The following is a 15,705-nucleotide window of genomic DNA, read 5'->3' as shown; positions in this document are numbered from 1 at the left end:
TAATTTTTAAGCTTTGCTAAAAGAGGTGTTACTAAGTAGAGTCTGTAAGGTGTCTAGTCCTTTGCACTGACCACATGACAGTGTTTTTAAAGCTTGGAAATTGATTCAGCTGATAGTTCCTAATTGCATTTTGTAGACACAGATTTGTGCAGATTTGTCAGGTGTACTTTTATGCTGTGTATGTCCAGTTAAACCACGAAAGTTCTTCACTAGGTTAAGATCCAGTGACTTAAACAACACTGAACTCATTGTCATGTTCATGAAATCGATGTTGCTAGTAGAAGATGGGTCAATGCTGACATGGTCAGCAAAAAATACAAAAATTGATGGTGGCATTTAAATGATAATTGACTGGGATTAATGGTTCCCAAGTGCGACAATAAAACATTCCCCACACCATTACACCACCTCCGCCAGCCTGTACTCTTGACACAGTTGACAAGGCAGGTTGGGTCCATGGATTCATGCTGTTGACCCTACCATCTGTGTACCTTAGCAGAAATTGAGAGTCATCAGACCAGGCTGTGTTATTCCTGTCTTTAATTGTCATCATCTGCTGCTTTAATGCATGTTGTGCAATAATTTCCATCTGCAGACAAACTGTTGCACTTATTTTCTCTTTATTACACCATTCTGAATCTCTAGAGACTGTTGAGTATGAAAAGGAGGTGGGAAGTTGTAGAAATGCTCAAACCAGGCTGTTCTGGCAGCAACAATAATGCAATGTTCAAGATCACTGGGATGCTGTTTCCCCGCCATTCTGACAGTTCGTGTGAACATTACCTGAAGCTACTGACCTGTATTTGACTAATTGCAAGCATTGCACTGCTGCCAGACAGTTATTTATGAGAAGATGTGCAGGTTCCCTTAATAAAGTGCTTGGTTTGTGTGTTTTTGATTTTATCATGTATTTGGAATCATGTCTTTCATATAAAATAGATCATGTAAAGTAAATCAACCTCTTTTGTTCACTAAAGCAAGTTGCTTATTTAAGAAATAATTACAGACTTATATTACAAGCATGACTGTAGTCACTCCTGGGTCTGAGCATTAGTACTGCATCCTCTTATGCAGTCTAAGCATACACTCTGCCTAAAAGTGTCTCAACCAGTCACCCAGAACATTTGCTTGAGGTCAAACTCCCAGATGCCTTTTCCTCACTGCACAGCGTGTGCAGGTCACTGAGGGAATTAGCTCTTTTCCAGGTAAATTATCACAGCTGCCATGCTCCAGTCATGTAAACAGTTGATTTTATAATTTATGATTTTATAAACTTGGCCATTATAAAGTATAATTCACGGATAAGAGAACCAACACACTGATCACCATATAACACTTATTTATAACACTAATTTCTGAATGTGTTTGAAAACAGACATCATATTGTGTGCCAGTGTCAAGTCCAAAGAGTCCAGAGGCATTCTGGACATATTAAATGAATCATAGTAAAGGCTGAATGTAAATTCAGAATGGATGTGCCATGCACATGGAAAAAGAATTGTTCCCTTTAAGACCTTTAGCTTTATTGATCTTGAAGGGAATCACAATAATCACATACATGTGGCTACAAATGAATATATTTAGGCAGTAAATGAATATACTACGGCCACAAATTAGTTTCAAGTGGCCACAAATTAAGTTTCCAGTGGACCCGAGTTAGTATATTGAGGCCACAAATTAAGTTTTAAGTGGCCACAAATGGATATATAGAGGTTACAAATGAAGTTTCAAATGGCCACAAATTAATATTTTAAGGCCACAAATGAAGCTTCAAGTGGTCACAAATTAATATTATGTGTCCAAAAAGAAAAAAAGTTTCTAGTGGCCACAAATTAAATTTCAGGTGGCCACAAATTGATATATTGAGGTCTCAAAATAAGATTCGGGTGGCAACAAATGAATGTTGTGGCCTCCAGCTTGTTAATGACTAAGTGATGCTATTTAGCTACAAACCCTGCACCTAACAAGCATGGTGCAGTTAGTAGGCGGCCCTGCCTGCAATTTGCATAATTATATACAGCCTTAACCGAATGGCAATTTCATACGCACCATGAACGCATATAGTGACTGCATGAAGACACATTTTGTGCAATTGCCTCAATTGCATTTATGTACCTCTGTTCCAAAGTTGTGGAAGTAGTGGCGTCTCTCTTGCTTCGTGGTCTGTTGTTCATGGTCTGTTGTTGGTTATCTTTGCGGGTTTGAACTGTGTTTGTTGTTTACTCTTTCCAGCCCCAGTATGTGGAATGGCAGGCGAGGTCAGGATGGCAGAATAAAGAGCATGTGGCGTCTCCCTCTGGAGTCGAATATGAATGCTTGCATGCCCGATGTCCCATTCCGTGCTTTATTACACATGCAGCATCATGCTGCAGCTGAATCCATGCAGTGATGTGGTGCGGATGCTGTGTTTATGAATTTGGGGCAGCTGGACAACGAGACTCTTTCGTAACATCTCAGGGGAAGCCCTCATGCTGTTTTCCCATGTTCTGCTGCTCTTTTCCCGTTCTCTAATGCTGTGTCTAGAGAGCTGCCTATTACACAGTGCTCGTTAATATATATTATTTGTTATTATATGTTTTAATATATTATATATTATATGTAAGAATTTTGTACACAGTGTGGTCAAAACTGCTTATTTAATGTCCAGGTTTAATGATTATTGACTGTCTCTACTCTTCTGGGAAGACTTTCTACTAGACATTGGGGCATTGCTGTGAGGGTTTGATTGCATTCTGCCACAAAAACATTAATAAGGTCAGGTACTGATGTTTTGATGGTTATATGGATCACAGAAATCCACACAGTTCCATGTGTGGTGGTGTGTTTTAAGAATCTATATATACAGAAATGTGTATATATAAATGTGTGTCCACTGTACTCTGTTTCTTACTATATAAGAGACCAGTAGGGGCTTGTTTTAATGCAAACTGGCAAATAATCACTTCTGATTCATTCTCAATGTACTTTTTAATTGATTATTTTTCTAAATTAAATTCTCAGTTACTAAATTACTTAATTAAGCAAGATACCTTTTGTTTACAAATGAAAACGATTATGGCATCAATGACCATAGTGTGCATTTTCTGCTTCTTTTCGTGTGCTGCTTCAGACAGGAGATGTCTTCTCACAACACTCCAAATACAGTCTATATCAATAGCTTACAATAATAATACAACAATATAACTATACTAATATTACTCTGTATCACAGTGAGCTAATCATCACACAAAGATACACACATGTAAGCTCCTGAATTAGATTTCGCCAGCCACAATTCCCAGTGCTGGTGGCATTGTGTGATAGGGTCTTAGACATCCATCTCGTGCATTCAGGCTGAGAACAGCTTTGGAGAAGCTTGATTCAGTATTTATGAGTGCCCACTTATGGATTTAGGACACATTGTAGTAGAAAAGTGTAACTTACTGCAGTTTATTTAAAAATGTAACATATTTAAAAAATTTACAAACAAAGATAAAATTCTGATTGAATTTTTGAGCCAAGTCGGCAGCCCTACTGTACTAATTAAGATTGAACCGCTAACACGGCCCCTCCCCCGTCTTTCTATCTCACACACACAAACACACTGACCTTCTCAAATTGTTTTGTGGTCTTACACATCCTAATTGACCCACAGGCTCTCTGACAGTGGCTGTCAGTCTGAGTTTATCATCAGCGACTGACAACAGTGGACAGTCCTCCCGTCACTCTCCTTCCCTCATTTACAGGCACAGTGTCATCTCTGCACTACAGCAGGAATGATGCGCTTCATGCCAAGCTTTTTAGGAATTTGGAGATGCATAATCCATAAAAAGCCTCCTGGAAGGCCAATTTCATGCTGATATTAAAGGAGAAATGGAGGAAGTTTTCTGCATGAGTGAAGCTGTATTGTACTACAATGAGAAAGCATTAATTGGCTGAGCAGGAAAGATGCAGCTAGGAGTTTGTTTGTCTGGAGAGTAGTGTGTTCTATAAAATTCCATGTTTTAAATGAATCAGATAGTTTGTTGGGTGCTAGGTGTTTGGATTTGCTTCACTGGTTAAAATGCAATGTCTTCATGTTCCAGTATTTCAGTGTTTGTAATGGATTCCAGAGCTTTTGGAAGAAATTCTGGAGCTTCTGTACTTCCACACAGTGAATAGAAAACCAAATTACTGTTGATGGTTGTTTTTGTCTCTCATTTGTTGTTTTTCTCATCAATTCAGACAAACAGTTGCTGCAGAATTTCATCAGTGTGATTATGGCTGTGACTGTGATAATAACACTGTTAGGATATGGAGTAGTGGTAGGAGCCCAGAGCTGCACAGTGTGTTAATCAGTACATTGCCTCCTGCAATTTCAAATATCAGATGTTCCAGATGTGATATGGCTGGGTGATATGCTGTAAATGGACTTTAAAATTGCTGCATGTTTTATGCTGTCTGACTTTTTATATGTTGAGAAAGGACCTAAAATAACCAGTTATGGCATATTTACAAGTGTAAATTTTTTTTGTATTCAATATATCACACTCTGCTGCAATACAATTAATGAACCGGCACTAATTGTACTGTCTTTGTAATAAAACATGCAGTTGGTCAGGGGTTTAAGAGCAATCAGTGCTTGCAATCAGTGCAAAAATGTTTTGTGACATGGCATGCTGTCATTTACTATGATAAAAATAAATATTGTTAAAATAAGGCTAAAATATACAAAACCCTTTAACCAATCAAAATGTATCCTGCATGCTCTCAGCAATATTAACTTTTCTAGATATGTTTTCAGTAGGTGTTTTGAGGAATCCAGGTTTCCATGGAATCCAACAAAGGCATATTTTGAAAAATATTTGATATATTTGGGCAAAATAGTGCCTCTGACTGTCATATTTACCCACAATTGTGTTTTCATATATTGCAAGGCATATTACAATCACAATGTGCATCAATACAGTTGCCGTATTAGTCTGAGGCTACAGATATTTGCAAATGCTTTTGATTAAAAACTTATGTATTAAGGTATTAATGAAAATGTTACAGCTTCATGTGGCTAATCCTCACCCGTTGTCCCTTTCACAGACTGGCTCGGTGCAGATGTGTGACGTGGTCAATGAGATAGAGTTGGAGCGGGAAAGATGCGAAAACAGGAACGCCGGAAACATCACGTCAGGTACTGTTCACCAAACTTTCAAGCTTTACTCTGGGTCTCTGTGAGAACTTTGACTTCAACAAGCAGTGTTTCCAGTAGAAATGATGACTATCTCAGGATGTGATGTTAGATTTATTTCACCACGTCGGCTGCATTAGACAGCAGACTACCAATATCCAGCTCGATAAGTGTGTGTCTTCAGTCCTTCAGTGTTATAATGGATTGCTTTCAAGGCCCCGGCACAATACAGGTAGGTTAATGAAAAAAACAAAAAAAACATGTCTTTTTTCTAAGCCTGAGACAGCCCAGTCTTCAAGGTGTGTGAATGTTCATACAAATGGCTGTCTGGAAGCTCTTTTGAACTATGAAATAGGTTATCCTTTCCTGACTCATCCTTTGGGCCGACAAGGTACATTGGCAAGCCAGTGTGAAAGACAATTCTTTGAAGTGAAAGAGGGTAGTGAAAGTCATGTTCACACTGTGGGACAATAACACAAGGATTAGTGGAATGCTTTGTCCGCAAGCATATCACGCAGCAGACTAAAGCGACAGCTACACGGTTCTTTCACTGGTCCAGAATAGCCTTGGGATTTACAAAAATTGCCACAAAAAGACACTAGAAAACATGCTGCTATGCTAACATTACTTTGGTTTACTCTGATTTTTTGTTGAGGGTCATTCTCATAAAAAAAGCTTTAAACAACAGTCATGAATATTCAAATGTAGTAATATTCATGCAAATTGTCAATATTCATTCAAAAACAAATAAAAAGATCAACAGGAGCCCTCTTTGAGTTCATTTATTGTTTATATAAATATTTTATCCTAATTCTTATAACCACAAGATGTCCACATGCTGTATTTGTTTCTCATTAGCAGTATGTAGTATTTATCATATTTCATTCTTTTAAAGATATGTTATACCTGTTATACTATGTATTGACCTAATATTATAATACACAAAAGTATTAGTAAAAAAAAACAAAAAACATTGTAGTACTTTACCAGCCACCCTTGAAAGAATTTGAGCCTTAGCCTACAGCATAATGTTTAAGAGTACCAGGAGCTAAAATCACCTAGGACACAAGACATGAGCCTTTTGTCTGCCTTTGTGAGACCAAAGAAATATTTTTTGCTGGGTTGGAAAAATACTATTTCTATACTATTTTAGTCTTTTAACTGTTTAACCTTTAACTTTATTGTTTTTCTTATAAACTCTCAGGGAGTTAATCAAAACAACAAACGTTTATGGCTGTAAAAGAAAAGAAAAATGTATGAGAATTTGTTACTGTCATATTTATTGTTACTGTCATAGCACAGCCTCTGGAAACAAACCCCCAAAATGTTTACAGAAGTGAAAATATATTATAGATTATAGATTAACATTCAGAAAAATATTTACATCAGACCAATTCTGTTAAAAAGTCCCTAGGTTTATTAACAAGGAGAAGTAAAGACAATGTGCCCAAATTTCAAGAATATTCTCAGTATCTCAAAAGAAAATTTGGCATTGTGCCATCTCTACAGAGACTGCAAATTTATACTAGAGCAAAATCTCCTAAATTACAGAACATCTCAAGGTAAACTGATTTAGCTCAAACTAGGCCATAGTCACAAAATGTGCTGTTGTTGTAATTGAGTGATATGTCTCTCCTCTCCCGACAGGCTGTAAAGGCATGTGGGACATTATTGCTTGCTGGCCTTCAGCCAAAGTTGGGGAACTGGTGGTGATTCCTTGTCCAAACTATTTCAGCTACTTCAGTGACCAGCACAGTGAAGGTAAGCACAAAGCGATAGACTGGAAAAAATTAATGTGTTTTAAAATTGGAGCGTCTTTATTTAAACAGTGAAGGAAAATTATTTGACTGTCACACACCTGTGTGACCGTGTGATGTTAAAGCTGGTCTGTCAAGGTGACTGAACAAGTAGCAAAGAACAAAGGTTAGAGGTAAAAACTTTCAAAAAGCTGACACAAGCCACATGCTCTTGCTGTAAAATATGTAACGTGATTGTTTAAAGAGGCTGTTTTGTCATATGAGCTCAGGGAAATTGAACTGCTGGAAGAGCAGTGCACACTTACATTAACCATACACTAGAAGAATTTAAAAAGACTCTGAAAGTACTTTTAAAAGGCTGACACGCTCTCACATCTAAAGACAATTTGTCATTACTCTCAGAGGTTTGCAGGGTCACTATTTGCAAGACTGCAGCTAGATTTACAAGAAAAGAAACTGCTGAACAATGGAGCAGAAACAGAAGCAGCTTTTGGCCACAGAGACCCTTGTGTGTGCAGTAGTTTGTTCAACAAAAAAAGACAGCGCAGAATGTCTTTGCTGCTTCCTGGTTAGTGCTGGAGAGAGGCCACCTATTAGTTATTCCCAATGTCCATGTCACATACAAAACAAACAAAAACATTTTTTTATTGGAACGTCAAGACAAGAAAAAGAGTTAAGACACCTATCCTGACCGCCTTACACCAAACCATCAAGATGACGGGTGCACGCTGCAACTCTAGCAAGACTTACATGATTTTATTCTGACTTTGGAACTGAACATTGCCACACAAAAACCTATTCTAAATGAAAGCTATCAATTCTTGAAGTAATGTTTAATTGTGGGAAGTTTCTTTTAAATATGTTTTCACACTCACACACTTCATTTAGATTAATGGTACTTTAAAGAACCAAACTATAAAAAACAAACCTCACCTGTTTGTCACCATGTTTAATACTGTGTGAGTTACTTTTGCCATATGGAACTTTCCAGAATTCATTGAAAGTTTAATTTATGAACCAGAAGTTCTTTTATGGCATCACTCAACAAAACAAAAACGTATGCATATATGCAGGGGATGCACACTGCTTGCAAAGAATATACATCCTCCAAATATGGCACAGCAACAGCTCCCATCATTATTGCTTCAACCCTCAGATGTAGTGTTTGTGGGCTTGTGGGCTAATCAGAATTAGGATACCAAAACAGATATCATTTTGCCAAACTCAGTTTTCTTTCTTCAGTAGCTTTCTAACGGTGACTGAGAAAGTAATAATTAACAACCAAAACAACCAACTAACATTTAGTTTTCATTATGTAGTTTTCATCTACAACTACAGACTGTTGTAGATGCTATGCGATTTAAGTGTCCATTTTCAAATTTAATTGAAGGTGGCAATTATTGGGATCCAAGCACTGTGCACAGTTATGGAGCCAGAGAAGCACAAATGTTTAACAATTTTTTTTTATATTGGCCTTATTTAAAATAGTTTTTTTTTATTCTTAAACTCAAGTAAATAAATTGCACATCATTTATCAGAATATTAAAATCACTCGAGTTTTATGGCTATATATAAGAACTCGAAAATGTTATAGTGATTATAATTTTCAGAAATGCAACAAAATATTTTTGAACTACTAGACCCTGATATTTTGTGTTTTTGCCAGTTTGTGATTTCCAAAGTCCTCTGTACCTACAACCTTTCATCATGGGCGATTTGACAGTACATTGAATTCTGTCTTGTTTTTTATCATTATTAAAACATTGGGATCTTCAATGGTGGTATTCATTATTGACTGGGGCACAAAGAAGTATGGTCCATGTTGACAGATTGGCATCAAGGCATGTGTCCATAGTGTCTAACTGTATTTGACCATCTTTCACCACCTGCATCATATTTCTGCTATACAGTCTGTCAGACCGGAAGACATTTGTCATCAGCTCATATATGAGATGTGCTGCAACCCACGACGCCTAGGGAAGTCACGTTAAAGCAATATGCAGCACTCACGCAGCTTTGCGAACATGCTAGTTGTTGTGGCCTTGTACAAAAAATTAAGTATGAAAGGCAAGTGCAGCGATGGCTATTTACTGTAATAGGCCAAACCAGAGGGAGTTTTCATGCATTAGAGAACAGGCTGTGCTGTGTGCACACGTGTGGAGAATAGAAAATGCAATGTGAATGAGGCTCTTTGCCATGACTCTCAGAGTTTTGTGGGGGATTTCGCTTTGTTGGAGCCGCAAAAGCAGAAAGGCAGGAGATGACATATCAGATGAGAACCTGCTGTGAAAACAGTTTTAATGCTTCACAGAAAGTAAAAGATGTTCAAAAAGCAAAATGTGCTTTGGTAATTCTGAAGAAAATGCAACAACACATACGAGTCTTTCATACTGCATATAGGCAGGCATTGTGACATGAGTTTTTTTTTTTTCAAAGAAACTTTTACTGGAGTAATGTAAACATTCAAAACAGTGACTAGAAAGTAAAAAGTTTATAAGCTCCTTGCTTTCTTTTAAGGATCTCTAATTTACCATTACTTTTGTAGAACAGGCTTCAGTGATCTGAATTAGCCATCCGGGTACATTGTGTCTATAGGACAGTTGAGCTATGCAAGGATGTAGTATTTATAGTACATCTAAAGGCTACATCACAGAATGTTATAACATGATATAGTTGTTCATACACTTCCTGATTGCTAAGACATAGTTTTACAGTCAGGTTTGGCCTAAAACCTTTTTTGTTTTTTACATTTTAAAAAAATATTTATAATTCACACATGTAAGATTACTGGTGGTTTTGTATAGTACATACAATGAATATATTTGTGCTGTAGACATCACAATAGTTGGTTTTTCTCACCACCACCATTGTAAAAAAATCTACATCCGTAAGTTTCTCTCCACCCCACTCTGATTGACTTTGTTTACATCTCAACCACTGAATTTTGCAGAAATCAGTAGAATTGTCACAGAAGGTGAGAATATGCAAATAAACCCTCTAACCAATCAGTGACCAATCACAATTCTACTTGACCATTTCTGTGTTTATTTCCAGAGGATCAGGGTATTCATGTCATTCAGGGTAATTGTTTTGTTTAGATAATGAACTTTTCATAGACATTATTATTGATTCTTCAGTATGTTCTTAATGTGTTGCCAGGCTTACCATAATCACAGCATAATCCCAAAATTGTCTATATTGTTCAGCCCCAGTAAAAATTAAGATACTGAACAGAACAAAAAATTCAAGACTGACCATATAACATGGTGAATTATGCATATGTGGAGCACTTAGAGGGGAGCCAGCAAAAGTGGCAGGCTGAGTACTGTCTTCTCACTCGGCGTGTTTGAGTGGGGAGCCAAATTAGGTGCACCATGCAGTCATGACTGCACCATGATCAGTTGTGCTCAGGTACATCCTCCTCCACTGCGATTGAAATCTGAAGAGTGGAATTAGCGCTAATGGTTAATGGTCGAGATGGCAGTGTGTGTGCGGAGGTGGAGGAAGCGGGATCATTTTTATTTATCTTTATGATAATGCATGTGAACTGTTGAAGGTTGCCATCTGGTGGTTTCTGCTCATTCACATAGCAGAATGGATGTACTCACATGCTTTGGGGTTTTAGGATGAACCGCTTGAACCCTAAGCTTTTTATTCAGTTATTAATATTAAGATTCAGTAACTACTTTTTGTGTTTTTAGTGTAGTTCTGAGAGTCAGGGACTAAAGTGTGTCTAATGTGTTCAAGTAGAGTGGTTATTTTGGAGGTTAACATTCATTAACCCACCTGGCCTTTTAAGTGGTTAATACACAGGTCTATAAGTATTTGGACAGGGACACCATTTTTGTAATATTGCCTCATCTTGATTGCTTCATTTCAGATCTGTTAAGGTGGTGTACAGAGGGAAAATCACAGAAATCGTGTCACTGTCCAAACACTTGGAACTGACTATATAAGTCGTGTGAGCAGGTAATTTAGCATATTGCCTGGTAGCATTTTTAAAAATTCTAGGCGTGACCTGTTTTTCTTAAACACTCTTTTCCAGTCAATAATTCGGATGTGTTTACCCAATCTCTCCAGTGGATAACCTTTCCGTTATTTTGTTATATCCTTTTCTAAGCTTACCTGTAGCGTCTCCTTGCTGAGAGGAGAAAACACTCTCGGTGCCTTAGAGTAGCTCCCTGCCAGGACCAGCTTACAAACTGAACCTGTACTAGCGGTTCTCACTGCCTTTTTCTGCATGGAAGAAGTCTCCTGACACCTTGTTTAAATTATTGGTTTACCTCACTGGCAAACATGTGTTATTTGTATATTAGCAAAAAGAATCAATTTACACAAGTTTTTCCTCACATAATCTAATGCCCAGTTGTCAGCCAAGACATGTTTTTTTGGAATAAGATGGGTTCCCCTTTTTGTTCCTCTTAATGCTTCTTCCTAAAAAAGGAGGTTCTCTTTCTGAGTTTTGGCTCTTGTCAGTGGTTCTTCTTGGTGCTCTTAGAGCATTTTTACTTTGGAGTCTTAGTTGCTCTCAGTAGTTCTTAGGGTTTTTTTTCCTTTCTTCACTTTCTTTCTTGGCAATGCTCATCAGGAGGCTGCACCTGCATATCTGGAAAACGGAACTCACTGTTTTTAGTGCTATACAAATACAACTGATTTGAACTGAATTAAATTCGCAGCAAAGCAACACACACTTCTCTGTCTCAGGATACACAGATTCTTAGATTGCTTTGGTTTGATTGCATTTAATGTGTTTAATGACAGAATATCTGCACTTTAGTTCATGCTTACATTTGCAACTTCTATTGTCTTTCAAATAACCTTTACAGTTCTCTTGTAAATGAGCCACTGAACAGTTTGCCTTTGGACCTCACTGCCTGGCTGTAAGGTAAAAGTAGCTGCCTGCCAAGACAGATAAAATACTGTTATTCCTCATCTTTACTTCCACTAGGGCTGGGCAGTGTGACAGTATGCATCATTAATGTAATATATTAAAATTAGACAATCTCATAATGGACTGAACACCTATTCACGTTAGAAGGCACTTTTATAGATCCTGCTGTATTTTTTCTGTTTTTTATGATTATTTTTTTATGTGTTTAGCTATAAGATTGTTTGAATTATATATATATATATATATATATATATATATATATATATATATATATATATATATATACAGTGGAGGACACTGACAAATAATTAAACAGTCTATGATTTTTATGGTAGCTTCATTTCCACAGTGAGAGATGGAAAATCAAAAAGAAGATCTAGAAAATGAAATACTATTTAAATAAAAAATAATTTGCATATCATTGAGGGAACTAAGTATTTGTTCCCCTAAAATCCATGACTAATGCTGGCTCCCATAGACCACTGACACACCCTAATCTCAGTGAAGTCGTTACCTGCATGAGAGACACCTGTCCCAAATTGTCACCTGTGTAAAGGGCCACCTGCCAAGAGACTCAGTGACACTCCAACATCTCCACCATGGGCAAGACTAAAGAGCTGTCTAAAGATGTCAGGGATGAAATTGTTGACCTACACAAGGCTGGAATGGGCTACAAAGCCATAAGTAAGAAGCTGGATGAGAAGGTGACAACTGTTGGTGCAATTATTCGGAAGGAGAAGAAGTACAACATTACTGTTAATCGACCTAGGCCTGGAGCTCCATGCAAGATATCACCTCATGGAGTCTCATTGATCATGAGAAAGGTTAAAAATCAGCCAAGAACTACACGGGCAGAGCTGGTTAATGATCTCCAGGCAGCTGGGACCACAGTCTCCAAAAAAAACATTGGTAATACACTGCAGTGCACGCAACGTTCCTCTGCTCAAGAAGGCTCATATCCAGGCCTGCCTCAAGTTCGCCAATGAACATATTAATGACTCAGAGAGAGACTGGGAGAAGGTGCTGTGGTAAGATGAGACCAAAATTGAGCTCTTTGGCCTCAACTCAACTCGACGTGTTTGGAGGAAGAAAAATACAGAATATGACCCTAAGAACACCATCCCCACCGTCAAGCATGGTGGTGGAAGTATTATGTTTTGGGGGTGTTTTTCTTTTAAGGGCACAGGCCAACTTCACCGCATTGACGGGAAGATGAACGGGGCCATGTATTGCAAAATCTTGGGCGACAACCTCCTTGCCTCTGCCAGGGCACTGAAAATGGGTCGTGGATGGGTCTTCCAGCAAGACAACAACCCAAAACATACAGCCAAGGAAACAAAGGAGTGGCTCCATAAGAAGCATATCAAGGTCATGGAATGGCCTAGCCAGTCTCCTGACCTCAAACCCATAGAAAATCTATGGAGAGAGCGGAAGCTTCGCGTTTCCAAATGCACGCCTAAAAACCTTAAGGATTTGGAGATGATCTGCAGAGAGGAGTGAGTCAAAATTACTCCTGAACTGTGTGCAAACCTTATAAAAAAACTACAAGAAACGTCTGACTGCTGTGCTTTCCAACAAGGGTTTTGCCACCAAGTATTAAATTATGTTTTACTAGGGGGTCAAATACTTATTTCCTTTAAAGAAATTCAAGTACATATTTTTTTTTTTTATTTCATGTAATTTTCTCAGTTTTTCTTGTGATATTCTATGTGTCACTGTTAAAATAAAGCTGGCATAAAATTATGAGACGTTTCGTGGGGGGTCAAATACTTATTTCCTCCATATATATATATATATATATATATATATATATATATATATATATATATATATATATATATAATACCTTTCCAGTAGATTAACACCTTTTTAAAATATGGTTTTGTCTGTTCTGTCAGGCCCTCGTTATCGCGTTCATTCACTGATCACTGTCTATTAATGTGCTTTACCTGGGACTGGGAGTACTTAAGAAGCATTGTCTCCTCAGTTCATTGTCATGAATTTAATCCCTTCGTATCTCTCTGACCATTTTGGAATCGCCGTGACGCTCAGCGATTCCTCACGCAATGACAGTTTGTACAGTGTTCAGCTCATAGGAAGGTTCATGAGTCTTGTTCTAGTTTGCTTCCTGTTCATGTTCCTAGGCAACTTCAGTTCTAGGCAGTCCCTGCTAGTGCTGGTTAGGTTGGTCACGCTTTCTAGTCTACTTGCTGGCTCCCCAGCTACCTTCGTTTGTACACATAGCATGGCTCTGTCCTTAGTTTTGTATTCCCCACTCTGCCCAAGCTAGGCTTGTGGATCTAAGTTCTTCACCCCGTTAGTTCTCCCCCTTGTTCCACTCCCGTTCAACTCCCTGCTCCTCCCAGTCCCAGGTTTGTTGTGTTTGCCATTTTGTGTTGTCACTTGTTTGTGTTTATCATTTTGCCACCCTTTGCTGCTCACGTTTTCACTCCTCGTTCTGTTACTGCGTTTAGTTGTGTTATTAAACAGTCTTGCATTCATTGATCCATCTCTGCGAGTGTTCATCCCCATGCCATGACATGTTCCATGTTGGTAACATATCTCAAAAATACCCCACTCTTAGATGCTGATCATTAGTGAAGAGGTCCAGTTAAAAACAACTAATTTTGAATTTAGTTTGAAAAATATCAGACTGAGAATTTTGATACTGGTATCAGTGTCAGAAGAGAAAACATGGTGTTGTGTCATCCCTTTATGAAAGTATTATGATGTTGGATTTTTACTATATCACCTGGCTTTACCTTCTGTTTCCCATGGTGCAATTGTGGTGGGGGTGGGGGGTATGGGCTCCATTGTGGTGAGTGTGATGACCCCTGTGGGTTTACTCTGCCTGGTGTGATTCAGGGCGTCTGTTCTGTCTCTGCTGTCCTGGCCTGGCACCTACTTTTGCGCCATGAGCCTCTCATCACTCTTCCTTCCAAAACAAGTGCACGACACGTCCAGGACCGCCGGGATGTAAGGGTCTTATTCAGGAGTGACTCACAGACTGCGCTGCTCGCTTCTGATTAGAATAAACTGTGCCCGGCCTGTGGCGGGTAATGTGATTTATCATCCCTTTCACTTAGATGGAATTTCTCTGGCATCTAAAGATACGCCGCAGCCATGAGCTGCAGCAGAAGGAGGATGTGATTGCAATGCAAAGCTGTTGTTTATTTCAATGGGCAACAGCACTTAAGGAACGCGGCCTTTCACTCACGTGGTGTCGTCCTAAATCAAAGCAGGGCTATAAAATACTGGAGTGCATAAGTGAGGAGCTGCTGATTTTAAACACAGCGTGTTTGCTAATGATGTACGACATCCTCAGTTCATGTCTTAGCATAGGCGGTACTGTAGTGTAAACTTTGCAGAAGTTGTATGTTGTACTCTGACCTCTCCAATCAACAAGGCTGTTCCTTTTGCAGAACTGCCGCTAACTGGATGTTTGTCTTTATTACACCATTCAGAGTAAACTATAGTGACTGTTGTGCTGAAAATTCCACAAGATCCCCCCCAGACCCTTCTCAGGAGATCAGCAGTTCTAGAAATACTCGCTCCAGCCTGTCTGGCAGTGCCAAAAGCGATGAGATCACATTTGTTCTTCATTCTGATGGTTGATGTGAACATTACCTGAAGGTGCTGGCCTGTATCTGCATGATGTTATGCAATGCACTGGTTCCACATGATTGACTGACTAAGTAATTGCATGTGTAGGTATGCCTAAGCGTTCCTAATAAAATGCTAGGTGAGGTGCTATACAATTCAAATAGCCATACCACACTTTTACCAACCCTCTTTGGTGCTATCAATAGAGCTATCTACAAGAGGTTTCATTAAACCAGACAGAGACGCTTCCAACTGGTTCTTTGTGTTTTCGTGTTTATACAGCCATTGCCAAAACATTTGCACCTCATTCCGAA

At 38.5% G+C, this 15,705-nt stretch overlaps 1 protein-coding gene across 2 annotated transcripts in view; it reads left to right on the top strand.

Annotated features, from left to right (window-relative positions):
• Positions 1–15,705, top strand: part of vipr1b (vasoactive intestinal peptide receptor 1b) — an 87,221-nt gene that overhangs the window by 18,962 nt on the left and 52,554 nt on the right. For both annotated transcript variants that reach the window (XM_072688881.1, XM_072688882.1), the window contains exons 2-3: positions 5,053–5,143; positions 6,788–6,901. In XM_072688881.1, the coding sequence (XP_072544982.1) occupies positions 5,053–5,143; positions 6,788–6,901 (205 nt within the window). The remainder of the gene's footprint in view (positions 1–5,052; positions 5,144–6,787; positions 6,902–15,705) is intronic.

This window comes from Salminus brasiliensis, chromosome 1 (genome assembly GCF_030463535.1).
Source record: "Salminus brasiliensis chromosome 1, fSalBra1.hap2, whole genome shotgun sequence".
Classification (NCBI taxonomy): Eukaryota; Metazoa; Chordata; class Actinopteri; order Characiformes; family Bryconidae; genus Salminus; species Salminus brasiliensis.
The sequence above is the reverse complement of the archived record's forward strand: the minus strand, read 5'-3'. Positions and strand labels throughout refer to the sequence as shown.